This window comes from Anser cygnoides, chromosome 3, assembly GCF_040182565.1.
Source record: "Anser cygnoides isolate HZ-2024a breed goose chromosome 3, Taihu_goose_T2T_genome, whole genome shotgun sequence".
Lineage (NCBI taxonomy): Eukaryota > Metazoa > Chordata > Aves > Anseriformes > Anatidae > Anser > Anser cygnoides.
Genome location: NC_089875.1, coordinates 33,452,625 through 33,474,375, shown reverse-complemented (window position 1 = coordinate 33,474,375; position 21,751 = coordinate 33,452,625). Strand labels below are relative to the sequence as shown.

The 21,751-nt window shown below is 49.4% G+C and overlaps 1 protein-coding gene and 1 long non-coding RNA gene across 5 annotated transcripts in view; one reads left to right on the top strand and one right to left on the bottom strand.

The window, feature by feature from the left end:
• Positions 1 to 9,804, bottom strand: part of MDGA1 (MAM domain containing glycosylphosphatidylinositol anchor 1) — a 144,131-nt gene extending 134,327 nt beyond the window's left edge. For 3 of the 4 annotated variants that reach the window (XM_013171032.3, XM_013171031.3, XM_066993836.1), the window contains exon 1: positions 8,705 to 9,804. In XM_013171032.3, the coding sequence (XP_013026486.2) occupies positions 8,705 to 8,831 (127 nt within the window). In that variant the 5' untranslated portion in view covers positions 8,832 to 9,804. Of the gene's footprint in view, positions 1 to 7,774; positions 7,903 to 8,704 lie in introns of those variants that run through there. The other variant, XM_048080141.2, reaches the window with a different exon arrangement.
• Positions 9,805 to 10,110: 306 nt separating this feature from the next.
• LOC125184890 (uncharacterized) lies at positions 10,111 to 13,548 on the top strand. The gene is made up of 3 exons (XR_007169500.2): positions 10,111 to 10,355; positions 11,027 to 11,128; positions 12,206 to 13,548. It is a non-coding gene; the product is annotated as an uncharacterized lncRNA (long non-coding RNA).
• Positions 13,549 to 21,751: the final 8,203 nt, after the last annotated feature.

Sequence of the window (21,751 nt, the reverse complement as noted above, 5' to 3'; positions counted from 1 at the left end):
GTACTGGAAAACAAACATGTTTTTGTTGTTTTTAATTAAAAAAAAAGCAGCTTAATTCTGAGATACCTGTTCTTAATGGCTTATTCCTTCTTGAGGATGTATTTACCTTGCATCTGTCAGCCACAGGGATCGCACATAATACCAGCTGCACTTTACTGGATAGAAAAGGATGTTTAAAACTTTGCTGGTGTTCGATTCTCCTTTCTGCCAAGGGCAAATCACTTAATCTCCATCTCATTTCCCCACAGGCAGAGTGGAATAACTGTAGACAAGAGGGGCCGCGTAAAGGTGGAAGTTCATGGATATTACAGTGATGGGAAACACCTAAACTAACAAGAAATCCTACTCGTGTGCTCTGAGATGATTTTCAGGGTCTAACAACGACAGAGGAAGCTCTCAGCTGGTCTGGAGCACTTAACACCCCAGACGTGTACACTTGCCTGGCAGGGGAGTTCAGTCACGCATCCCCAGCTGTCTTCTGCTGAGGTCAGGTTGTTTTTGTGAGCCTTGATTTCTCACATCCCCATTATTTCAAGGGGTGCTCTGAGTTGGAATAATCAATTTATTAAACTAGCAAGAGACAGTCATTCTTCACCCTGTAATTCTACAACTGCCTTTACCCACCACAGAAGGTATAGAACAAACACCAGTGAGTCAAACGATGTCTGTAAGCAAAAGCCATTTTGCCATGTTTCTCAAACATGTCTGAATCACATTTCTTTTCCCTTTTTATTTCATCATGAAGGCACACAAGAAATGCAAAAGATTCCCCATCCACATTTATCTTAAAACAATTTGTGCCAATTAGTGAAGGACCATTTCCTTCTGAAACTGGAGCAGCAACAGCGAGCATCTCCTCTTGTTTTAAATGTCCACCTGCAGACATCCTAAAGCTTTTCTCACAGCTTGACTTTAGCTTTCAGTGTTATATCGGTTCTTTATGCAACACGCGCTAATTTTTCTTCAGAAATTACAGTTCTTACTGCACCTTTGGCAATTGCTACCCTCACACTGCCATCATTTCCACTTCCACGAAACCCAGCAGAAGTGTCTGCAAGCCATTTGTCCTGTGCTACAATTCACAGTGGAGACACCATCAGCCAACACATCACAGCCAGATTTTTTGGTACATCCCTGGGATCTCCCTTATGCGAGGTACAGCAGGATAGCAGCCGACAGCACCTCCACGAGTGATTTGCAGCACGAACGAGAAGAGCAACAGGAAAGCGAGAGGCTGACCGGATAGATCCATGCTTGCTGCTTGAAACACTTGTTCCCCGCTCTCCCTGCAGGTCTGCAGCCCTGCTGAGCCGAGACCTGCTCGCAGGACAGCAGAGGTGACACTGAACTGCCATGCCACTCTGCCACCATGGCTGTCCTGCCTCATCTGCAGCCACTGAGATGTATAACTTTGCACTGCTGCTCATTACTAACACAATGCTGAGAACACAGTGTGCTCCACAGGAGTGTACAAAGGGAACGTCTTCCTCGTAGGAGTTTACACATTATGAGACCATAAAGCTCCCGAGATTTTGGGGATGCAGTCATACAAGCATATGCTGGTGCACCCAGATTGCCTAGTCTGGAAAAACATGTAGGAAATTTAAAGAAGTAATCATTTGTGTTCAGTAGTATTTCACCAGTTCCCTGTTTACTTCAGGCATCTCCCTTCACCTGGACCAGAGTGTTTAGGCATTAAAACTTATGGTATTAACGATCAGAAGCTGACCTGGGATATCATGCAGCCAGCACACTGGTGCACAAAGAGCTCCCTGTAGGCAGCCGTGATGCTCAGGAGAAAACGTTGCAGTGAGCCAAGCCCTAAGTCACACTTTCCCAAGAGCCAAATCTGACGTATGAGCATCAATACAAGCCTCTGCTGGGGCACCCTCAGCTCTGCTGCCTCGTGGCAGCACCACAGCACCTGGGTGCTCACCTGGGTGCATCAGGGGCACTGCTAGCCAGCTGCCACCTCGCTGTCATCTTTTCTCCTCCTGCCAGAGGAAAGCTGTGCATGAGGATCACTCTTCCCTCATAACTGTTCAGATTCCTCTAGCCTTGTTGTTCTTTTTTTTTTTTTAAATAAAAAAAGAAAATGTAAAAACAAAACAAAACAAAAAAAAACATAATCCATGATCACCCAAGTATGTGAAGAAAAAAGAAATGGAGACTATGGCTGAAAAGCTAACTAGGGGTTTAAGATGCCTGCACTTATTTATTGTATGATCTTTTATGGGAAATTGACAATGAGATACTCCTGAAAGGGAAAAGAAAAATAGGATCGTGAACTGCTGGGACACTGTGTGACAGAACTTCAGACCCTAAAACAAATGAGATTTGTACAGAAGCAAGCGAGCATCCAGAGCTGACAAAAGGGAAGGAGCGGCTCCAACCCAGGTGCTGCTCTTGGTGGGCAGAGCCAGTGGGAGCACTGGGCTGCCCTTTCCCCAAGCCCACCCGGGTGGCTGCGGTGTCCATGCCAGAAAGCAGACCCCACACATGTCTGTGGGGTCACTCCCCAGTGCCCCGTCTCCACCAGCTTTTCTTTCATCGAAGCCGTGGCACCCCCAGGTGCTGGAAAGCCTCCCCCTGCCGGGCACATCCCCACCACCCAGACGTGCCCTGTGTCCCCCCAGCCAGATGTGCCCCATCCCCATCCCCTTGGCCAGACGTGGCACAGCTGGGCTGAGACCTGTGGGCTGCCCTTCCGTGGGCAGGGGGCAGGAAAGCAAGTGGGGAGTGGGAGCCTCTGCTCCAAGAAACGCCCCGGTGTTGGCCTGATAACTCAGCCTCCAAGCGGGTCGTGGCCCGGCTGTCCCGTTGGTAAAACCTCTTCTTGGCTCTGCTTTTGCTGCACCACGATCAGAGATGCCCGGGATTTCCCTTTCCTGGCTCTAGTTCTCAAGTTCTTTCCCAGATCTTTAATGCGGCGGTTTTTGATCACCAGCTCCATGGGGTATCACACATTTAATTTCTTCTTTTAAACACTGAGCTGGCGCTTGGCTATAAAAATAAACCTCTGTTGTTCCTTCAACCCTTTCCCCCAAGTAAAGGGCAGATGAAAGCTTTTTTTCCTTTTCAAAGCGAGTGCTTTGGATCCTGACAGAGGAGAGATCTCCCCATTAAACACAGGCACAGAGGCATGAAACACGCACTCCCTTCTCCCACCTCTTCACAGCACATCGCTGTCTCCGGTCGATCCCAGAGCCCTGCCTGATCTGCCTTCTGCTGCACAGTGCCGGTACCCCACAGCCCTCTCCTCCTTCCTCCGCAAGCCAGGGGGATGCTGGCATGTTTTCCCAGTCTGAATTCAAGCCAGCAGCTGATGAGAAGCAGAAGGTGACCGGGATGGGAGCACTTGATGTGCCCACCTTGACTGCCTGAGACTAGAAACAAAGTTTTCTTAATAGTTTTGATAAGACCTTAGCTGCTAAGGATAGCCTAAAGATACTCCTAGTGTATTACCAGATGCAGGTACCTGCTGCATCTCTGAGACCATAAACCATGTTTTCCACTGTTTTTTTTTTTTTTTTTTCCCTGGAAAGAGCCCATCATAAGCCGAACACCCAGCTTCTCCACAGCAGAACACAGCCCCCTCTGTGGGCACAACACAGCAATCCCTTAGCACAAAACCCACCAACGCTTATCTACCACGGTGAGAACTTCACCACCAAGCTCTCTCTGCAGAGCTACGCAGGCTGCTGCCTTACCTAATGCCACCTAAAGAAACCCTTTGCAGGTAGGGTTCAGAGGACTTCCACCAGAGGAGCAGAGCACACCCCACCAGGCAGCCTTTCACTAGTAGAAATGCACCCGGCTCTACTGCTTTCACCAGCACACAGAAATTGGTCACAGTGCGATTTTTGCCCTACCCCTCAGTTCTTCCCTCACCAAAGAAGCCATAGCTGTGCAAGCAAGACTCATAGGCATCGACTACACTTAATGAACCAAGAGAGCACGATATGTATGTATGGAGGGAATGGAAGCCTGAAACCGCACTACTCAAGAAAGCAGAACAGCAATAACTCCAGTCAAAACATGGGCAAAACACTAAGGCTTCTGGCTGATGGGAAGTGTCACAGGATCTCTGAGTCTCCAGCATGGAAGTCTCTCTGTCTTGTTATTTAAAAATAAGAACAGCAGTCCCAGATGCACAGCATCCCTCATTGCCACTACTGAATTGCTGTCTGACTATTAAACCTCCAAGGCCATCCTCAGCTGCATTTTCCACTTACAGGGAGTCACTTACTGCATATCCCTCCCCTATCTCTTAAAATCATCTGAAATATATATAACTAAAAAGAAGGAAAAAAAAAAAACAAACAAAAACCACAAGATAAATCCAGTGCAAAGCTGACATGGTGATAATTTTAAAAGCTGTGCTGCTCATGTCAAATTATTCAACATCTGTCTTCATGTTCCCACAAAAATTAGCATAGGATGGTGGTTTCTGGTGACACCTATAGTGAAATATTTTGACTTCTACCAGCAAAGTTGCAAACAACCTGTCAAGAAGATAATGTCAGTTTTCTAGTACTGCATATTAAAGTCAATTGAGGGTTTATCTGGTGTGTGAAGCTACTGACCTGACCTATAAACAAAGGCTCTGGTGTCAGGAGGGTGAGTCTGACGCACTACAGCTGGAGGATGCCAAGGCATGCTGGAGCACAGGGCTGGCTAAATGTAATGTCTTGGACTTAAAGAGCTGCCAGAGAACTACGCAAATGTTGGAGCAGGCCAGCCTTTAGGTGTAGCCTTCCAGTTACAAAGCACCTGTAAAGGGAAGGCTACAGCGAGTCGCCACAGATTTCAGGGCTGGACAACAAGGAGAAATGGCTGAGCCCACAGGGGAGGATGTGTGTCTGCATATGTTTTATACATAAAAGATGCATATACACACTCGTACATAGATGTCTGGAGTACTGCTGTGCTCGTACATCCCCTTTTCCAGGGAGGATCAGCCAAGCAGGGGCTGACAGGAGCCAGCTCCGTTGCTGCTTTAACCAGCAATTTTCTCACTCATTTCAGAGGGCACGGGGAGCACTGGGATAACAACAAGAAAACTGAGGAGCTACTTGCCTGGCCCCCTGCTCCTGCTGGCAAAACAGGTAGTGAGAGGCAGTGGAGGGGGACAGATCCATGCCACCAGGCTCAAGGTTAACACTAGAGTGTGCCTGCTCCCTCCGAAACTGGCAGCAAAGTCACACGTGTGAGCTGAGACACCCCACTTGAGCGGTGGTGCACTGAAAGCTCCAGGAGGAGAGGCTTTTACTCCACAGGTAAGAGGAGCAGGAAACAAATCTTGTCATGTGGACATGAAATGAAAGAGTGGGAATGTTTATGGCCTAAACCTAGGATATGTTTTACCATGACACTCCCCTGTTGCAGGCACAAGAAAACATTCTCCCGCTAGATTTTCTGCCTGCCTGCAGTGGCACCTCAGAGGTGATTCAGTGTGATGGTGTCTCTTTAAAGAAAGGGCTTTATGGGGTCATTTATCCCCAACCTCAGAGGCCAGGACTACTCTGTATGTGCTTCACTCACACCAGTTTTAAGTATCTGAAGCACCACAGCCCATCCAAGCCCCCCAGTGTCCGTGCCAGGCAGCTTTCCCTGCTGCCCAGCTCAAGCCTTCCTTTTATTCCCTGTCCCTTGCCTTGCTGCAGCCCCTCATCGCACACTGCCACGACCATTCCTGAAAGGCTTCTCAGACGCCTTTTCAGCAGGTGAATTATGAGAGGCAGGGGACAAAACAGCCCGCTCTCTTTTATCCTGCCCCAAAAAAAAGGCTGCTGCTGATCATCTGGACTGGGCTAGCTGCCAGACACCCCAGAAATGTTAATTATACGCTACACATGGAGTAAGCAAAGCAGCAGCCCTGGGCACACCCTGAATCAGAGCTAAGTGTGTTCTGGAGTCTGCAAGGCTGACGAGGAAGCAAGAGGCGTGCTCATCGCTTTGGAAACCCTCTCTACCCTCCCCTTTCAGTCTAATATATAGCCTTTAAGCACCGATAACTTGAAACATGGGAGGTCAGGACCCCTTTCCCCCTTACCTCCTCTTCTCTCCCTCCAAATTATGACATTTCCTATAAATTGGTTACTGCTCGCTCCTTATCTTGACCGGCAGCAGTAATGCACCGGGACTGACAGGCGCACACAGAGTTTGGGAAATGGGGCACCACGAAAGGCTAAGCCTGCTGAGCTGACTCCCGTGTCAGGCCAGCTTTGTCTTATTTCAACAAACAAGGCTGAAGGGATGGGATCAGCTAATGAGAAGAGGGTTTCAGACACTCTTCAGTCATTACAACAAATGCCAATTTATATAACAAGCCTCTTCAGGTAGCAGGCTAAAAGCACCTTGACTCCTAATTAAATCGCACCTCCACTGCGAAAGCTTCTTTCCCAGCAACCCCCTTACACACATTTTATTTATACCATTCATCTCAATAAACCTCTCCAACAACTTCACTCTCCTAGACAGAGGTCTTTTGTGTGCATCCATGTGGGTGTATTATTTAAAGAGTACATCACATGGATACTTTATCTAGTTTAATCTGATTTAATCTTAGCAGATTTACTAAAGTAAAATATATTTATAGACCAATATACATGCCTCTCCCTATTCCCATCACCATGAATCCTCAAAAGCAGAAAAATGGACCTGAACCATGACACCTGAGTTCCCAAAACTGCCACCATAAGCGCCACATGAGACCAACATTCACAGCACAGAACACCTAAGTGTGATCAGCTCGAAGCTACGGTGAGAGGCTAAAATTTCAGACAAAGCAGCGGGGCAGTAGGACTGATTTTTAATCCCGCTTTAGTTATCCTTGTAAATATAACGGTATCAATCCAGTCCTACATGAGCCATCAATAACAGCAATTTACCACCCAAACAGCGCTGGCTGCACAAAGCATGAAATCGGTGCAGATAGGGGGACCGAAGGCAGGGTTGGGAGAGACAAAATGAAAACTATTAGTCACCGCAGAAGTTTGCGGTGTGCTGCTTCCACAACACGCTGCTCTGGGCTGCGCTCGGGGACGGCTGCGTGCTAAGACTCCCGACAGCCTCAACAGATAGTTGGAAGACGTAGGGGAGGGGAGAGGAGGGAGAGAGCGGGTTTCTCCTCTGCGTAGTTAAGTAAGAGAATAGATGGGAGTAGTACCATTTTGACTCAGAGATGCCGTCATTTTAGTGCACGTCTATCTATCTGGGCTTTGTTTTACACGCTGCTTCTCCAGTCTCTCTCAGAGAAAAAGAGAAAGCCACCTGTAAGTTATCCTGAGCATCTGATTCAGCAGCAGCTCTAACAAATGCAAGTTCATGGAAGTAAATGAAAAAGCCCATAACAGCCAGCCTTTTCAGGCACATTTAAGTAAACCATGTGTAAGCTCTGTCCCTCTTGCTATGCTCCTGAGCAAAGAGGCCATTCTACAGCATCAGCTACTCAGCAGCAAGCACATTAAGACAAAATTAAGAAAGTTCAGCTAGAAACACATTGCCTGGTTTAAAGGATTAAATAACCTGCCTTGACTAGGTTTCTGTACCACAAACTCATTCTGCTCTTCATTTCCCTCTGGACATGCGGACTGCGAGAAAACGTAGTGGGAGGAAGAAAGAGCAAAGGAAGCAAAACCCCCTCTATTTAAAAATGGTTATTTTACAAACCAGACCTAAACTCAAATTAACATCCCAGCCCTCAAAGAGAAAGGAGGGATTGTTCCCATTAAAGAAATCCATCATTAAAAAGTGACCTACAAAGACTTACCCATAGCCAGGGAGACTGAACTGATCTTTGCCAGGGCTCACACAAGAGACTGGCTGCGTGCTGTTAAAAAGGGGGAGGAGGGGGCTGGCTTCTCTCACTGGGGTCTCTCTTCAGAGCTCAGAGAGCCGGGCTTGTTAGAGGCAGAGGCATGCCTTCCAGAAGGACTTTACAGCAACGCACAACTGAGTCGCAAGCCAAGATAAAGCCGGCTTGTTAGGAGAGGCAAGTCTTGGGGGTTGCTTTTATTTATTTTTTTTCCCAGTGTGTTGGAAATGCAGACGCTGGAAAGGCAGAATTAAGAGAGGGGGCTGGGGGCTGGCTCACGCGCATCCCACCCAGGGCTGGTGCTCGGAGGGGGCACGGGGGGTCCCCAGCCGCTGCCCCCCGCCCTCCTCTGCTGCACTGGGCTTGCCATTTGCCACCCTGCCTACGAACGAGTTGTGGGGGGGAAAATAAGCACCACCACCGTCCGAGAAATAATATGAAAATAAAAATAAACCCCAAGCAGCTCCACATCAGCTCGGGGCAAAGTTTACCAGGGCGCAAGGGCAGCCCCCAGGGAGAGGGGGGAGCCCGGCGGGGGTCGCCCTGGGGATCGGGGGGGGGGGGGGGTTTGGGGCAGGGCAGCACGGAGGGCAGCCGAGCCGAGCCGGCACCGTGCAGGGGAAGGGGAGGCATCCGTCCCCTCCTGCCGGCATCGCGTCCCCCCCCCCGGGGCCGCCGGGGGTTACGGGGAGGAATTAGGAAGAAGCCACAGGCTCCGGGAAGCCTATCGCTGCGTAAACCTCTCCGCTCGGGCTGCGGCGAGCTTTGGCAGCGTCATTTACTTTCTCCTGCAGGTGCTTTTTAACTTTGATCCCATCGCCGCCGCCCTGCGCCCTCGCCTCCCCCTCCCTCCCTCCGAGCAGCCACCGCGATGCCGCCCCTTACCGTAAACCCCCTGTCCCCTGCTGTAGGCTGGCACCAGAGACAGGAATAAAAAACAGATCATCTCCATCTTCAAGGCAGCGCCTTCATCGCCGGCGAAGAAAAACAGCCAAAAGAGCCCAGGCAGCATCCGGCGGGGGAGCGAGGAGCGGGCGAAAACCTCCCGAAACGCCGCCCCATGCGCCCCGCTCCGGACACCGGCGGAGGAAGGGACCCCCCCGCCGGAGCCGCCTGGGGATAAAAATTAAAAAGCAACAAGAAAAAAATGGGGAAAAAAAAAGAAAAAAAGAAAAAAAAAAGGGAAAAGAGAAGGAGGCAGGGAGGGCAGGAAAGCGGAGAGCCGCTTCTCCCTTCGCAAGGATGCTCGAGGATGCCCAGGAAAAGGAGCAGGGCAGTGGGCAGCCCGCAGGGGCAGGAGCAGGAGTGGGGTCGGGGCCAGCCCAGCGCTGCCCACCCCCCCAACGGGAAGGGGTTTCCTTTGTGCAGGGGGAGCCGCCGAGCGCTGCCCGGAGTCCTGGGCTGCCCGAAGTGCTGCCAACTGGGGCCAACTTGGGAGAGTCCTCGCCCGCCCTCCTCCCGACGAGGCTCTGGCCGCAGCCCCACGAGCGAATGGGGGAAAGGAGAAGGAGGTGGAGGGAAAAAAAAGAGAGGAAAAAAAAATTGGGGGGGGGTGGGGGGCGAGGAGCCAGCTGCTGAAAGGCGGAGGGAGGGCTAGGTATCCTCTTCTCCAGATCTTCTGGGGAGGGGATTGTTGTAATTAATCAAATCCAGGATTTTATTATTATTATTATTTTTTAAAGCGTCTCCCAGGAGCTCCCCCAGCTGCACTGCATCGCCCCAGCCAGCCTGAAGAGAGAAGCGAGCGAGGAGCAGCCCCAGCAGGCGCCCTGCAGCTCAGCCCGGCTCTCCTCTCCTCCTCCCCAGCCTGCCAGCTCCTTCTCCCTTCAAAACTTTCCCCGGTGTTGCGTGCAGGGCTCTGCCGGCTGCTTCTCCCCCGCCGCTCTCCGGCTCCTCCCGCCTCGCAGGTGCTGTGCAGCCGCGGGGAGATCCGCGCCGCTCCCCCCCCCGACGGCTGCCGGAGCCCCCCCCGGGGAAGCAGCGGGGGCTGCAGCTGGAAGGGAGCCGCCGAGGAGGATGGAGGAGCTGCAAGAAGTTGGCTTACTCCCGGCCGGGTGCTCGCCCCGAAAGGCGACGATCCCCAGCACGAAGTTGCCGGCGGCGTCCCCGCTCCCCTGGCGGCCCCGGGGGGCTCCGCTCCGCTGCCCCCCCGACGGGGCGTCCGGGGGCACCGAGCCCCGGGCTCGCCTCAGCCCTGCCTGCCAGCTCTGCCCAGCACGCCGCGTTTTCCTCCCCCTTTGGCTTTCCAGTTTTTTTTTTTTTTTTTTTTCCCCTCCCCTCTTCACCATTCCATTCCCCTTCGGTTTTAAAAAAAAATAAAAAAAATAATAAAAATAAATAAATAAAAAGAATCCGAGCCAATTAAAGCAGCCGTGCTCCGGCAGAGCCCTGCCTCCTGCCCAATTCCCCGAGCCTCCCCGAGCCCCGGCCCAATTAGAGGCGACACCGCAGGGCTGGGGAGGAAAGGGGCTCGCTCCGGGCGGAGAAATCAGCCGCCAGCCCCGGGTCCCTCCGTCCTCAGGATGCTCCCGGCAAGGTCGGCTTCTCCCGGGAAGGGATGCGCGCTGAGAAAAGCCCGGTGCTGGGGAGCGGGGCTCGGGGGCGGCGGGGACGGGGACGGGGGGGCTCCTCCATGCTTGGATTTTCGGGGGGGGGGGCAAGGTTTGCCGAGAAGTTTGTGCCCCCCTGTAGGAGGGCTGCGGGGGCTGCCTTGTGCCTGCTGGGGTGGGGGCTCGGCGGTGTCCCCCCCCCCCCCCCCCACCGGCACCCGAAGAAAGCGTCCCCCGGCGGGCGGCGGTTCGCCACGGGAGCGCGTCGCTACCTGGATAAAAATGTAATTAAAGAAAAAAATAATAATAAAAAATAACAGTAATTGAGAGATACGGCCCAGAGAGCGGCTGGCTGCTAAGTCATGCTCTAACAAACAAGCAATTAATAGATACAGCCGCTAATTACGAAGCAGTTATTCCTGTTGTAAACGGTGCTCGGCGGCAGAGAAAAGCGGTACCGAAAGGCAGCAGAGGGAAGGCAGCGATAGGGACAGGGCAGCATCACCCCCCTGACCAGCATCTCCCAGGCAGGGCAGGGGAATTCCCCTTCCTCTGGACCCTGCCGGACCCTATCTCCTCCCTTGTAAGGATGCCGCGAGTCTGAAACTGCCTTTTTTTTTTTTCTTTTTTCTTTTTTTTTTTTTCCCCTCCTCCCCAGCCAATCTAAGGCAACGCTTGCCAAGAAACCGTGGGCTTCACGCTCCGAGGTGTCCTTCCCAAAGATGATGGCACGGGGAAAGACCTTACAAAGGCGTCTGGTGTGAGCAAGTTTATAATTATTATTACTATTTTTAATTCAGTAAGCCCTTCATTGAGAAGGATGTGATCCTTCCCACGGTGGGTGCTGGCAACACGGCTGTAGGGTCTGCAGGCAGAAGGAGAGTGGAGGGCGGCACCGGGAGGACAGGAGGAGCAGCCCCTTTGCCAGGGCATGGGGAGAAGCAGGAGCTGACACTGGGCAGGGAAAGTAAAACCGTCCCCATCTGCACAAAGCAGGCTGGCAGCAGCGCAAGGAAACAAGGCAAGGAGATGTTTGCAGATCCAGGAAGCTGAGTGGTGATAAAAAAAACAGTGAGACATGAGTCTCGTTTTTTCCACTCTTCATTTTAAGATAAGGATATTTTGGGGGCGCTTCATAGCCTTTCTCGTATTTTTTTTTTTCGGGGATTCTCATTTGATTATGAAATAATGCCTTGGAGTTTGAATGACTCTGAATTACAGATATGGATAATGAGTCTTCAAAAAAAAAATCCCAGAAATGTATGCTTCACACCCCTTTTTTTATGCTAACTTTCAATGCACATGCTCATGTTTCCTTGGCACAAATGCTCATGAAAAATGAATTTCAAAGTAAACTGCCAAAGTATGTGAAACAACCCAGCTTTCTCTTAGCAAATAATAGTATTTGTGCCAAAAGTAGCTTTGAACTCATCCAATTAAGGAATAGTTTAAAAAAATACAAAAAGGAAAAAAAAAAGCCCATAAATAGAGAGTGTGAATGGTCCATTGAACTGAAAGGAAAATAACTGGATAATAAATAATTAGAAAAAGCTGTCACCTGTCAATGGATACTCTGAGTGAAAAAAAAAAAAAGAAAAAAAAAAAAGATACTGCCAAAACCTCAGTACACCATTGCATTTGCTAAATAAGGTAATTAATAATTATTTGTTGAGTCCTAATAAATCATAACAGTCAGAACAATAGAGTTTCCAAGCACAACAGTGGGCCAGCCTTCCCGACACACTTGTAAGCAATCCAGTTGTCATAAAGAACCCGCGCCCTGCGGTGATTCTACTTGTCAAAAGGAGCGGCTAAGGGGTGCCTTCCTTCCCCACAGGCCGTTTCTGCAGAACAGATTTGCCCCATCCTTCCAGCTGGGAGTCGGCGTCTCCAGTCCCTTCTCAAGCCCCGAATTGTCAAATGAGTCCTGTCTCCCTGCAATATTTATACGCACTACATCACCTATATTTCACAGCTACGTTGAGGTAGACAGTCTCCGGGACGGATGTGGTGTTCAAAGAGAGCAAATCATACCCGGCACAATGTCACCAGGCAAGAGACGATTGAAGAAGTGTGTGAGGCCAAGGTCCAGTTACAAGGACATTAATTCTCTTTGTGTCAATGTTTTCATGCTATAATCTGGTGCAGGCTGTCATTTATTTCTTCTCGGAGATGATGCAACTATCTGTGGTTCCCGGTGATCTCTTGAGCATGTGGCCTGACATTTCAGTCACCTCTTTCTTGCTCATTTTCTTCGCAGCACAACAGCCACGAATGCCTCCAAGTTTGATCTCTTCCTTCCTCCCTCCCCACGCACACACATGGAAGTGAGGGCAGCCCAGCTGGAAGCTTTCCTGTGGCATTTCCCTTGCTATTGCCTCCTAAAAGGGAGTAGAAATAGGAAGTGGGAAGGGGAAAGGAAAAAAAAAATGGGGCACCTTAAAGACAATGGGTGACTTCGAGTGCTGCAAGAGAGCTTGGAAGGGGAAAGCCAGAGGACTCTGTAGCACTGCAGCAAGGATGGGAAACCCAGGGAATTATAACTGCAGCACAGGGCTGCATCAAGGAGCTGGGAGCACAGGGGTGCTCCTGCGGTGCTGCTGTGCCCTGCTGAGCTGGGGAGGCAGTGACACAGCGCAGCACAGGCCTGGGGCAAGGGTCTGACCCGAGGTGATGAGATAAGGCACACAGGAGACAAGCAGAGGGAATTGGGATGGGCAAGGGAGAGCCAGCGTGTGTGGTGTCTGTGTGGGGAGAGGGAGCCCTGTAGGGCTGCTATAAACACGTTAGGGAAACAGCACCAAGTGCTCTGCAAAGCGAGAACTGCTGGAAGATGGGGAAGCAAGGGCTAAGCTACAATGACAGGATGAAATCTGTCCACTGTCTGTTTTCTCTCTGTTTAATTGATCTTCATAGGAGAACTATAAAAAAATTTAAAAAATAAAAGCATAAAAATGTTAGTTTGTGATTCTGAAGTGCTGGAATGAGCATCTCTTTGGGGAAAAAAATCTCCCTAGCCTGGAGCGGTGCTTGCTGCCATCCTTAACACAAGGCTGGTGCTGCTTCTGCTGTGGATCCTCCCGGGTATCTCCTGCTCCCCATACAAAGCATGCCAAGGTAGGGCTATAAATCCCAAGGGCTCTGCTTTGCTGTCCTCAGTTCTCTGGTGTATTCCACCCCAGGGAATATACCTATGCTGTGTTTGCTTTCTTCCCAGATGCATTTTACATAGTACCTCTCAGCCTCTTGTGTATTCTCTGCTTTTTTTTTGATTAACTCTCCCCATCACCGAGTGTGTTGGGCACTGAAAGGAGTGATGAAGAGGGAACCCACCTCTATTCCTCACCCCGGGTACTCACCCTGCCCCGGCTTCACCACCCTTCCTCCCTGTGCTTGCGTGATGCAGCCAGTCCCTGGGCCATGCTGGGAGTTCTGGCACCTGGCTGACACTGCACTGGGTTTTGCTTTTCCTGCCTTTCCCCAGTTACACTTTGAGAAATTTCTATTTCCTGGTTCAGGCTTATCTGAGACCCGTTGCAATCCCTTCCTCTGTGATCTCTATGTGTGGCCACTTTTCTTTCCTCAGCTCAAGTGCTGACACACTCGCACACCATCCCACTTCTTGTGCACTAAAACCACAGGCTTTAACTCAACATTTTCTACCAATCTTTACGCTTTTTAGACTATATATCTAGTTTGCCAGAAATCCTGCTGGTTTTTTTTGCTCTTGTGCTTTAGGACAGATAGGAGCTGGTGTAGGGGTGCAGACAAGTGTCTCAGCACCACTGGAAGCATCTTTTGCCTGTTTCACCTTTTCTTTGATCTTTTTTTTCCTCTGCCTCCTTCTCCTCCTGCATTCATGCTTTCTTCTTCTTTACCACCCTCCCTTTCATCTGTAAAAAGTGAGTTAGAAAAATGTCAAGCTGGTGCTGGTCAAAGAAACTTGTTCTCCTTTCTTCCACTTGCTTTCATTGCCTCAGCCCCCATCTTCTAGCATGTCTCCCAGAGGGCACAGGTAAGGGATGTTTTTTCACTGAGAGCAGATACAAAAGGCTGGGTATGATCCTCCCCTGTTGGTGCTGTCTGCCACTGTCAGCAAAGGGTGCATCGATCGCTGGTCTTTTTAGCGTCAGGCAGATGATCTGAAATGTGTGATCTGTAGCCCGCGGTGGAGAGCGGGGTGCTGGGGAGGGTGCAGGAGCTGCTCCTCAAGATGCCTTCAGCCAGAGCCTTGTTGCTCGAGCAGCTCTCCCAAAGGGCTGTGCTACTTTTCCTGTGAGATGTTTCAAACACAAGTCACAGCATGGAGCGGATTGTCAGGAGCTGATGTAAAACATGCACGGGACAACCTCAGATGGGGTCTTGCCATCACAGCCTTGGTGGAGACAGCCCCTGGCCACAGGTAGCACGTTACGTCTCCCATACCCTGACACGAGGAGGAGGCCATCCTGCAGAGGCTCTTTTATGGGATCTCTCAGGTTAGGCTGTGGTCTCACAGGCTCTGAGACCGCTGACTGGTGAGAAAACTCCCCAGCTGGTACCTCCTCACTTCAACTGCCCCATGACCACCCTTGTCTGGGGAATCTTTGCAAGGGAAGCTGAACTATTAGCAATGCATTCACTTAAAATTGCACACGAGGAGTTCCTCAGTCCCTTTTTGTCTCCAGGCAGAGATGCCTTCACTTTAAGAAGGTAAGCATCTGTATTTTGGATGAAAAAAGAAAGCTGCAGGGAAAAAAAGTATTTTTCCACTAGAATCCCCCCTCATTACTGATCCCAGACCACAACAAGGTGGTAAAGACGGTTACAGAAAGATTCGGCAATGTGCCAGGCAGACTGCAGAAAAGAGCATGCCATTCATTGCCTGAAGCATCCCTTTTGCTTTCTGAGGAGCCATGTTCATCAGTGCTGCAGCTCTCTGTAACATGACAACAAAAAACACTTGAAACCCAAAGGTGTCAGGAGCCAATGTGCACTGCCACCATCCAAAAGCCTAGGGGGTCAGACTTTGCACAGGTATATTCCTTGCTGGATGCTCTACATGGACCATGAGTTACCCCCTCAAGTTACTCACGGCTTTTCATCTTCAGATGTTCTTGGCCACTGCTGAACACTCTTGACTGGAGGATCCAGCGATTGTTGTCCTTGTGTGAACCTGTATGTACATCCACACACACACGTCCTTTTCCCTCCTGTCCAGTGATGCACTACAGCTACATTTTCACAAACCACCTGTTCAAGTCAAAATACCTTAATCAATTCTTTGTGAAAATTCAGAGGATGCAAAAGAACTGTGTAAAGAAGCAAAAGCATTTGGAACTGTGCCTGCTGAAAGGATGCTTTATACACATACACCCCCTCCCCAAAGGTTGCTGCTCACTCCTTACCTTTGGTGGGTCTGAACCACAACTCCCTGGTGCCTCAATGCTTAAATACACTTACATCCTTAAGGCACAGTGGTGTCCTTGTCTTTCCTCCGTAACCTGATAGACTGTTCCATTTTAGAAAACTCATGGTGAAAGACTGTTTCGATTTATCATGACTATTTATAACACAGTTCTCTGGCAAACCAGAGTTAGAAGCACCATTACTGTACAGCCGTGTAACGTGAAACAGCTCATACTAGAAATTAACAGAAAAACCCTAGTGGGAGGAAATTATAGAAGCACCAACCACTTCTTTTTCATCTGAGCTGCCCCTAATCATTTTAGCCAAGCTGGGGCTGGCACTGCCCGGGGACACAGGGTGGATGTGCTGAAGCAGATAGGCAGAGTTTGCCAGCACAGGGTTTACCTGCCCCTGCCAGGAGCAAGGCAGAGGCATGGGCAGAGCTGGGAGGGAGTACTTTCTTCTCTCATTCCTCAGTGTGGCTCCAGACAGACAGTATTGCCACTGAACTGTGTATTCCTATGTATAATTACGTGCTTATTAGCTGGAGAGCTCATCATGCCAAGAAAGTTAGTGGGAATACAGAGCAAAAACATTTCTCCTCTCCCTGTCTTCCAGACCAGAGAAGTAACAACGGATCTTGCAACCTGCAGGGAACCTCCACCTCCTCCACCCTTTATCGCCTGGAGGAGGTTGGAGTTTGATTGATTTCTCAGTTACATTTAGTCCCTAGAAGAAAGAGAAAAAGAGCTAATCACACTAGCCTGATGCTAGAGCCAGAGATGCTGATGGCCGTGGCCATTACCACTTTCAGTGCCATGCTGGGCACGTGTCCCTGGCTGGGGACCTCGCAATGAGCCGTGAGGATGAGGGGAGCTCAACCACACACCATTCCTCAGCCCTTCACAAAGGACTGAGACAGTGGGAGGAATATCACAGTGTCAACCTAAGGTAAAGACGAATACAGGGCCACAGGAGTCGAGAGATGGTTTGGTTTATTTATTGTACAGGAGGCACTCTTTTAAAAGCTTGGAAATGCAATGCAGCTGTTGCAGCCTCCCACTGGGGGCTCACCAGACGCTGAGGTATTTTCCTGCACTTCCCTCTTGTCTCGAGCATTGCACACTCACCCTGTGGGTTTCCAAAGAAGTTTCTCCATGCAGCTCCCCAGAAGGCTGTACTCCAGCGAAAGATGAAGCCATTGCCATGGCCAGACAAGCTGCAGCATCCAAACTTCCCTAGGAAAACTAGGTGAGGTATTTGAGTAACAGCAGCAGACTTCCCTATCAGCAAAGTCAAGCAGGGAAATTAGTGGAAAATAGCATAATTTTTATATGGATCAAATCATTCACAGGTTACAGAGACAGAAGGAGACACTGCTGGTCCGACCTGTTCTAATCAGAGCACATTGTGAGGAGTAACCTCCAGTCCTGATTTCTAAGAAGCCGATAATAAACCATTCATTTGTATTTCATACAGAGTAATGCCATATTTCATCAGGATGCACAAACCTGTATTCTGAAGGAACAATACACATTTGGGATTGGATTTACAGCTGTTTAGTAGCTCTCGCATTTGCAGGCAAACTGCAGCACCTGAATGGCCGGGAGGTTTCCTGGCATGCGGCGGTGGGTGTCAGGACAGAGGAGCTGCCTGTCCACCCAGCTTCAGCAGGGACTGGGGAAACCAGCAAGATCCAGGAGAGAGGGAGAAGGCAGGGGAAAGCTGGGGCAGGATTGACTTAGGAATTAATGAGGGCAGGCAGAAAAAGGAGGGTGCGAGAAATGGCCCAAGGGGGGATAAAATAGGGATGCTGGGGCAGCTTGAAGCGTGGTAGGAGAAACGAGGGCTGTGGGAAGGATGCTGGGGGAAAGCAAAAAAATGAAACTTGGGGACAGACAGGTTGTAGGCTGGCATTGCTGGGTCATCACAGGGGCAAGGAATGATGGTTCCGGGGGCTGAAATGGGGTCCTGGGCCAGGGGCAGGGCTAGGGAGTCCCAGGGTTGGGCAGGGACCATCAGATCTGGTGGTACCCTCGGGACCCTGGCCGTTCTGCCCCCTTTTCTGCTCTTATTTCTCTCCATCCCAACCCGTCAGACTTCCCCAACATATCCTGCCCTTGCAGGGAACAGGAAGGGCTGGAGGGGCTGATGGGAAGGTGTGGGAGGAAAAGCCAGCCCAGATCCCCTGGCTGCAGCTGGCCTTGGGGACACCGTGCAGTCTGACCACCTCGGACAACCTGGAAGTGAGCTTACCCTGCTCCAAACAGCTTGCGTGAGCTCTCATATTAAATCCACTTCCACAGTCATCACGTCTGGAAAAAGGACCTCTGAGCCCCCACAAACAGCAGACATTTTGATGAAAGATGCTCGAGAAAGAATATTTTAGTGAAAACAAGAGATGCCTGTCTCTTTGGAAAATGAGCATTGGCCGATCAAGAAATTACCAATAGAAATTTATCATATTAGTACATTTTTTTTTCCTCCTTGCTTGTCTTGGTGGAGAATAACATTTCATTTTCAAACCACAGTTCTACATTTATCATCCCTGATTTGGTAAATTGCCTATTGCAAAAGCGGTGTCTAACCTACCTTTATTTAAGACTTTGCAGGATAATGTGTTTATGTTGGACTCAGAGAGGGTCACAAAAAAAGTGACAGGTGCTGCAAACATATTGAAATGGAGGTAATGTAAATGATTTTAGATTTAAAATATTCCTCCTCAAGTAACTTCACACTTTCTGAAAATATTGTATTGTCAGTGAGACTTAAATCTATAATCTTGAAAGCAAGAGGAGTTTTATTGTCTTTCTCCTATATTTTCTTCTTAACAGGGATCAAAATCAACCTTTCAATAAGCCTCTCTTTGTAGTCAAATAGAAGGAGGTGAAGATACCTCTATAATCAGAGTTGGCTCAAGGCTTATCAGCAGGGTAGGCAGAATTTAATTTTGTAGCCCAAGGATTTTCTCTTCATCCCTGGGCAGGCAAAATTCAGCTGTGTGGTAGCGGCAGGGTGGGTACCTCCCGTGACGTGTTTCTCTTTTTCTACCCCCATCTTGATACCGCACAACTCTGGGGGCAAAGGCTGGGCGGGCAGCCTGCTCCTGCTGCTGCAGCAGCCGTCCCCATCCCTTCTAGCACGGGCAAGGGGCTGCTGGCTGCCCCTGGCAGGCCACCACCTTTGGCAGCCAGCAGCTTTGCCTGTTGCCCAAAACCAGCCCTGTCTGTAATGAGTTACAGAAGCTCGTGCCTGCAAAGCCAAGCCTGAAATCATTATCTTGGAGCTGCAAACGCAGCCTCACACTTAAATTAAAGGATGCAGATAATTGGGTTATCTTGTATAAAACAAATTCTGCCCTGTAAACCATAACCAGGGCACACGATGCATACTCACGGTGCCAGCCGGGAATGAGGGGTGTTGGGACTGAGGTTGGCTTACCCCAAACCGAGAGAGAACCGCTCCTGCGCCCTTGGCTTCCACACCTGGACTGCAGGGGATCACGACATTCATGTGCATGTCCCCTGTTCGTGCTCCGTGGCAATACGATCAAGCTGATGCTTTCCAGTGGAATCAATACGAAAGGCAGAGGGCATCAACAAAATCATTAATAAATTTCTCTCAATTATAATCCAGTTTCTTCAAATACAGCTGTTGCTGGAGCCTCCAGCCAGAATTAATGATATGGAAAATCTGAAGGACAATAAACAGTATATTTGTGAGCTAGAGGGATCAGAACAAACAGTACACGAAAAGGGAAATGTCAAAGGGGTTAAATCTTTAATAAACTACTGCTCCAAAAGCATTTGATAAGCTCTCCTTCAGATGGTTCACAGCCACACTCCCTTGTTTTCAGAGTCAGGCTGGTCTTTTTCAAGCTAAACATGTTTCACAAGACAAAATTGTAAAGGAGCCATAATGGGCCTTTAACAGAGACACAGATTGTAACCTTATTTTTACATTTTCAAATATATTTAAAACATCATGAATGAAAAGATTACACATTTGTCATGGCTGGAATTCCTCATTCCTCATAGGTATACAATGTTCAGCGTGGAGCATACCAATATTCGATAATTTCTGTTTTGTTTTTTTTTTTTTTTTTTAACTGAATCAAGCAGGTACATTTTGCAATTGTTAGTACTAAGGGTAATAATATACACACACATATGCATCCACCCACATAAGCACGGAGAGGTTAATGCTGATCTAAAAATATTTTGCATGCCACAAAGAATACAGAAACATTGTCAACAGAGCTGTTGGAAGACACGGCAACATTTAATGGGAAGTTTGTAGTCTTGGGCACGTGAGTGCAGGATTTAATCTGTGTTCATCTGTCCAGCCTGGGCAAACACTGCATTTACCTCTTTTAAAGTAGTTTATCAAATGCTTTGGGATGAAAAAGGCTACAACCCTTGTATGGCTTAGATAAAGGAGCCAACAACAGAGACGAAAAAGGCACATTTATGAAGCCAGGAAGGAAACAATAAGTTTTCTTAGGCCTGATTTCATGTCACAGGTGCATTTCTGTTACTTTTGAACTTGCCAAGAGCGACTCAAAATGCAGAATTCTAATCCCCCCAAGGCTCAAAGACAATCAATCACTGATGAAGGGGAAATGCTGAATTCCCAGTATCTTGCCTTCTCCAAGAAAGCCTGTCAGCTGTGTAATGCAAACTAATCTGTTCCAAGAATCAGCTTTTTTGTTTCTTGCCCTGGTTCACGTACATACACACATCCAGGGGGAAAGAGAGAGAAAGACAGAGAAAAAGAGAGAGAGGCCACATCCACACATATCAATGACTGCTCGAAGAAAACAGCTAATACACGGAGCTGGAGCTGGAGCAAGGTGGGACTGCTCCGCAGTTCTCCTAGTGAACTGCAGCTGAGATCAGCCCAGAACCAGCAGAAATAAAACACTGCACAGAAGATGAAAACCAGGGCATGTTTTTCTACTGGCTGAGGGAGGGGGGGGGAATAGCTATAGATTGTAGCTGGGAGAAGCAGATGGCAGTGTATTAAGAGGACAGGGCACTGCTGCTGTTGCAGCCGCTGCCGCAACTGCCACAGCTCAGCTCTTTCCCATCTGACAGAAGGGCCCCTGGGCAGCCAGGGATGAGTCAGGCTCACGTGTGTTGCACAGGCGTCTCTGGAGGACCCCACTCTTCTCTCATTTGTGTCACGCTGCTTCAGGGTTCGAAGCGAGTCGTGCAGCCCCGACATCCTACAAGCACCGTCCTTCCCAAGCAGCTGAGCCGCGGCCAGCCCCCGATGAGCACCCTGTAGATCACACAGGATGGGCCCCTGCAGTCTCTAACCAAAGGTGCCACTGGCATCTTCCGAGTGTTGCACCAAAAAGGCTCCACCTGCAAACGCGAGGATGGGCAGATGTGTCTCAAAGATTCAGGATTTAGCAAACCCACTTAAAACTCCAGGTTACCCTTTAGCACTGCTGAATGGTCTTTGTTGGCTCTGGAGACATCTCAGCCCCTGACCAACACTGGCCCCAAAACCCCATAGACAGAGAAAGCAGGAAGACAGCATTTTAAACTTGAGATTGGTGGAAACACATATCCAGTGTATCCCACCAACCACCAGCTGCTCACAAAAGACAGCGACGGCACCCTGGGTTGCTCTCTTTTACGCAAGATGTAGCTGTTGGTTTGAAGCTGATGAGCAGTTTCCTATCCTCAAAAGACTATTTTAAGATCCACACAGAGCAGTTGGTGGACAAGCTGTGTTGATGAGGAAGCGAAGCAGCAAATCCATTCCACCTTCATCGCTAATGCTTCCTCCTCCTGGAGAAGAGACCTGAGGCTCCCTGCAGCAGGCTGCTGCCCTGGCAGCTGGGAGGGGAAGGGGTACCCCTCTGGTGAACTGGTCTGCCCTCAAACACTGGCCTGCTGGCTGAGGGCTGTGCTAGAGGAGGGGAGACAGTTTGGATGAGGATTTATCACTCTCTGTGCTTTGATACTTTCTGTGGGAAAAAAAA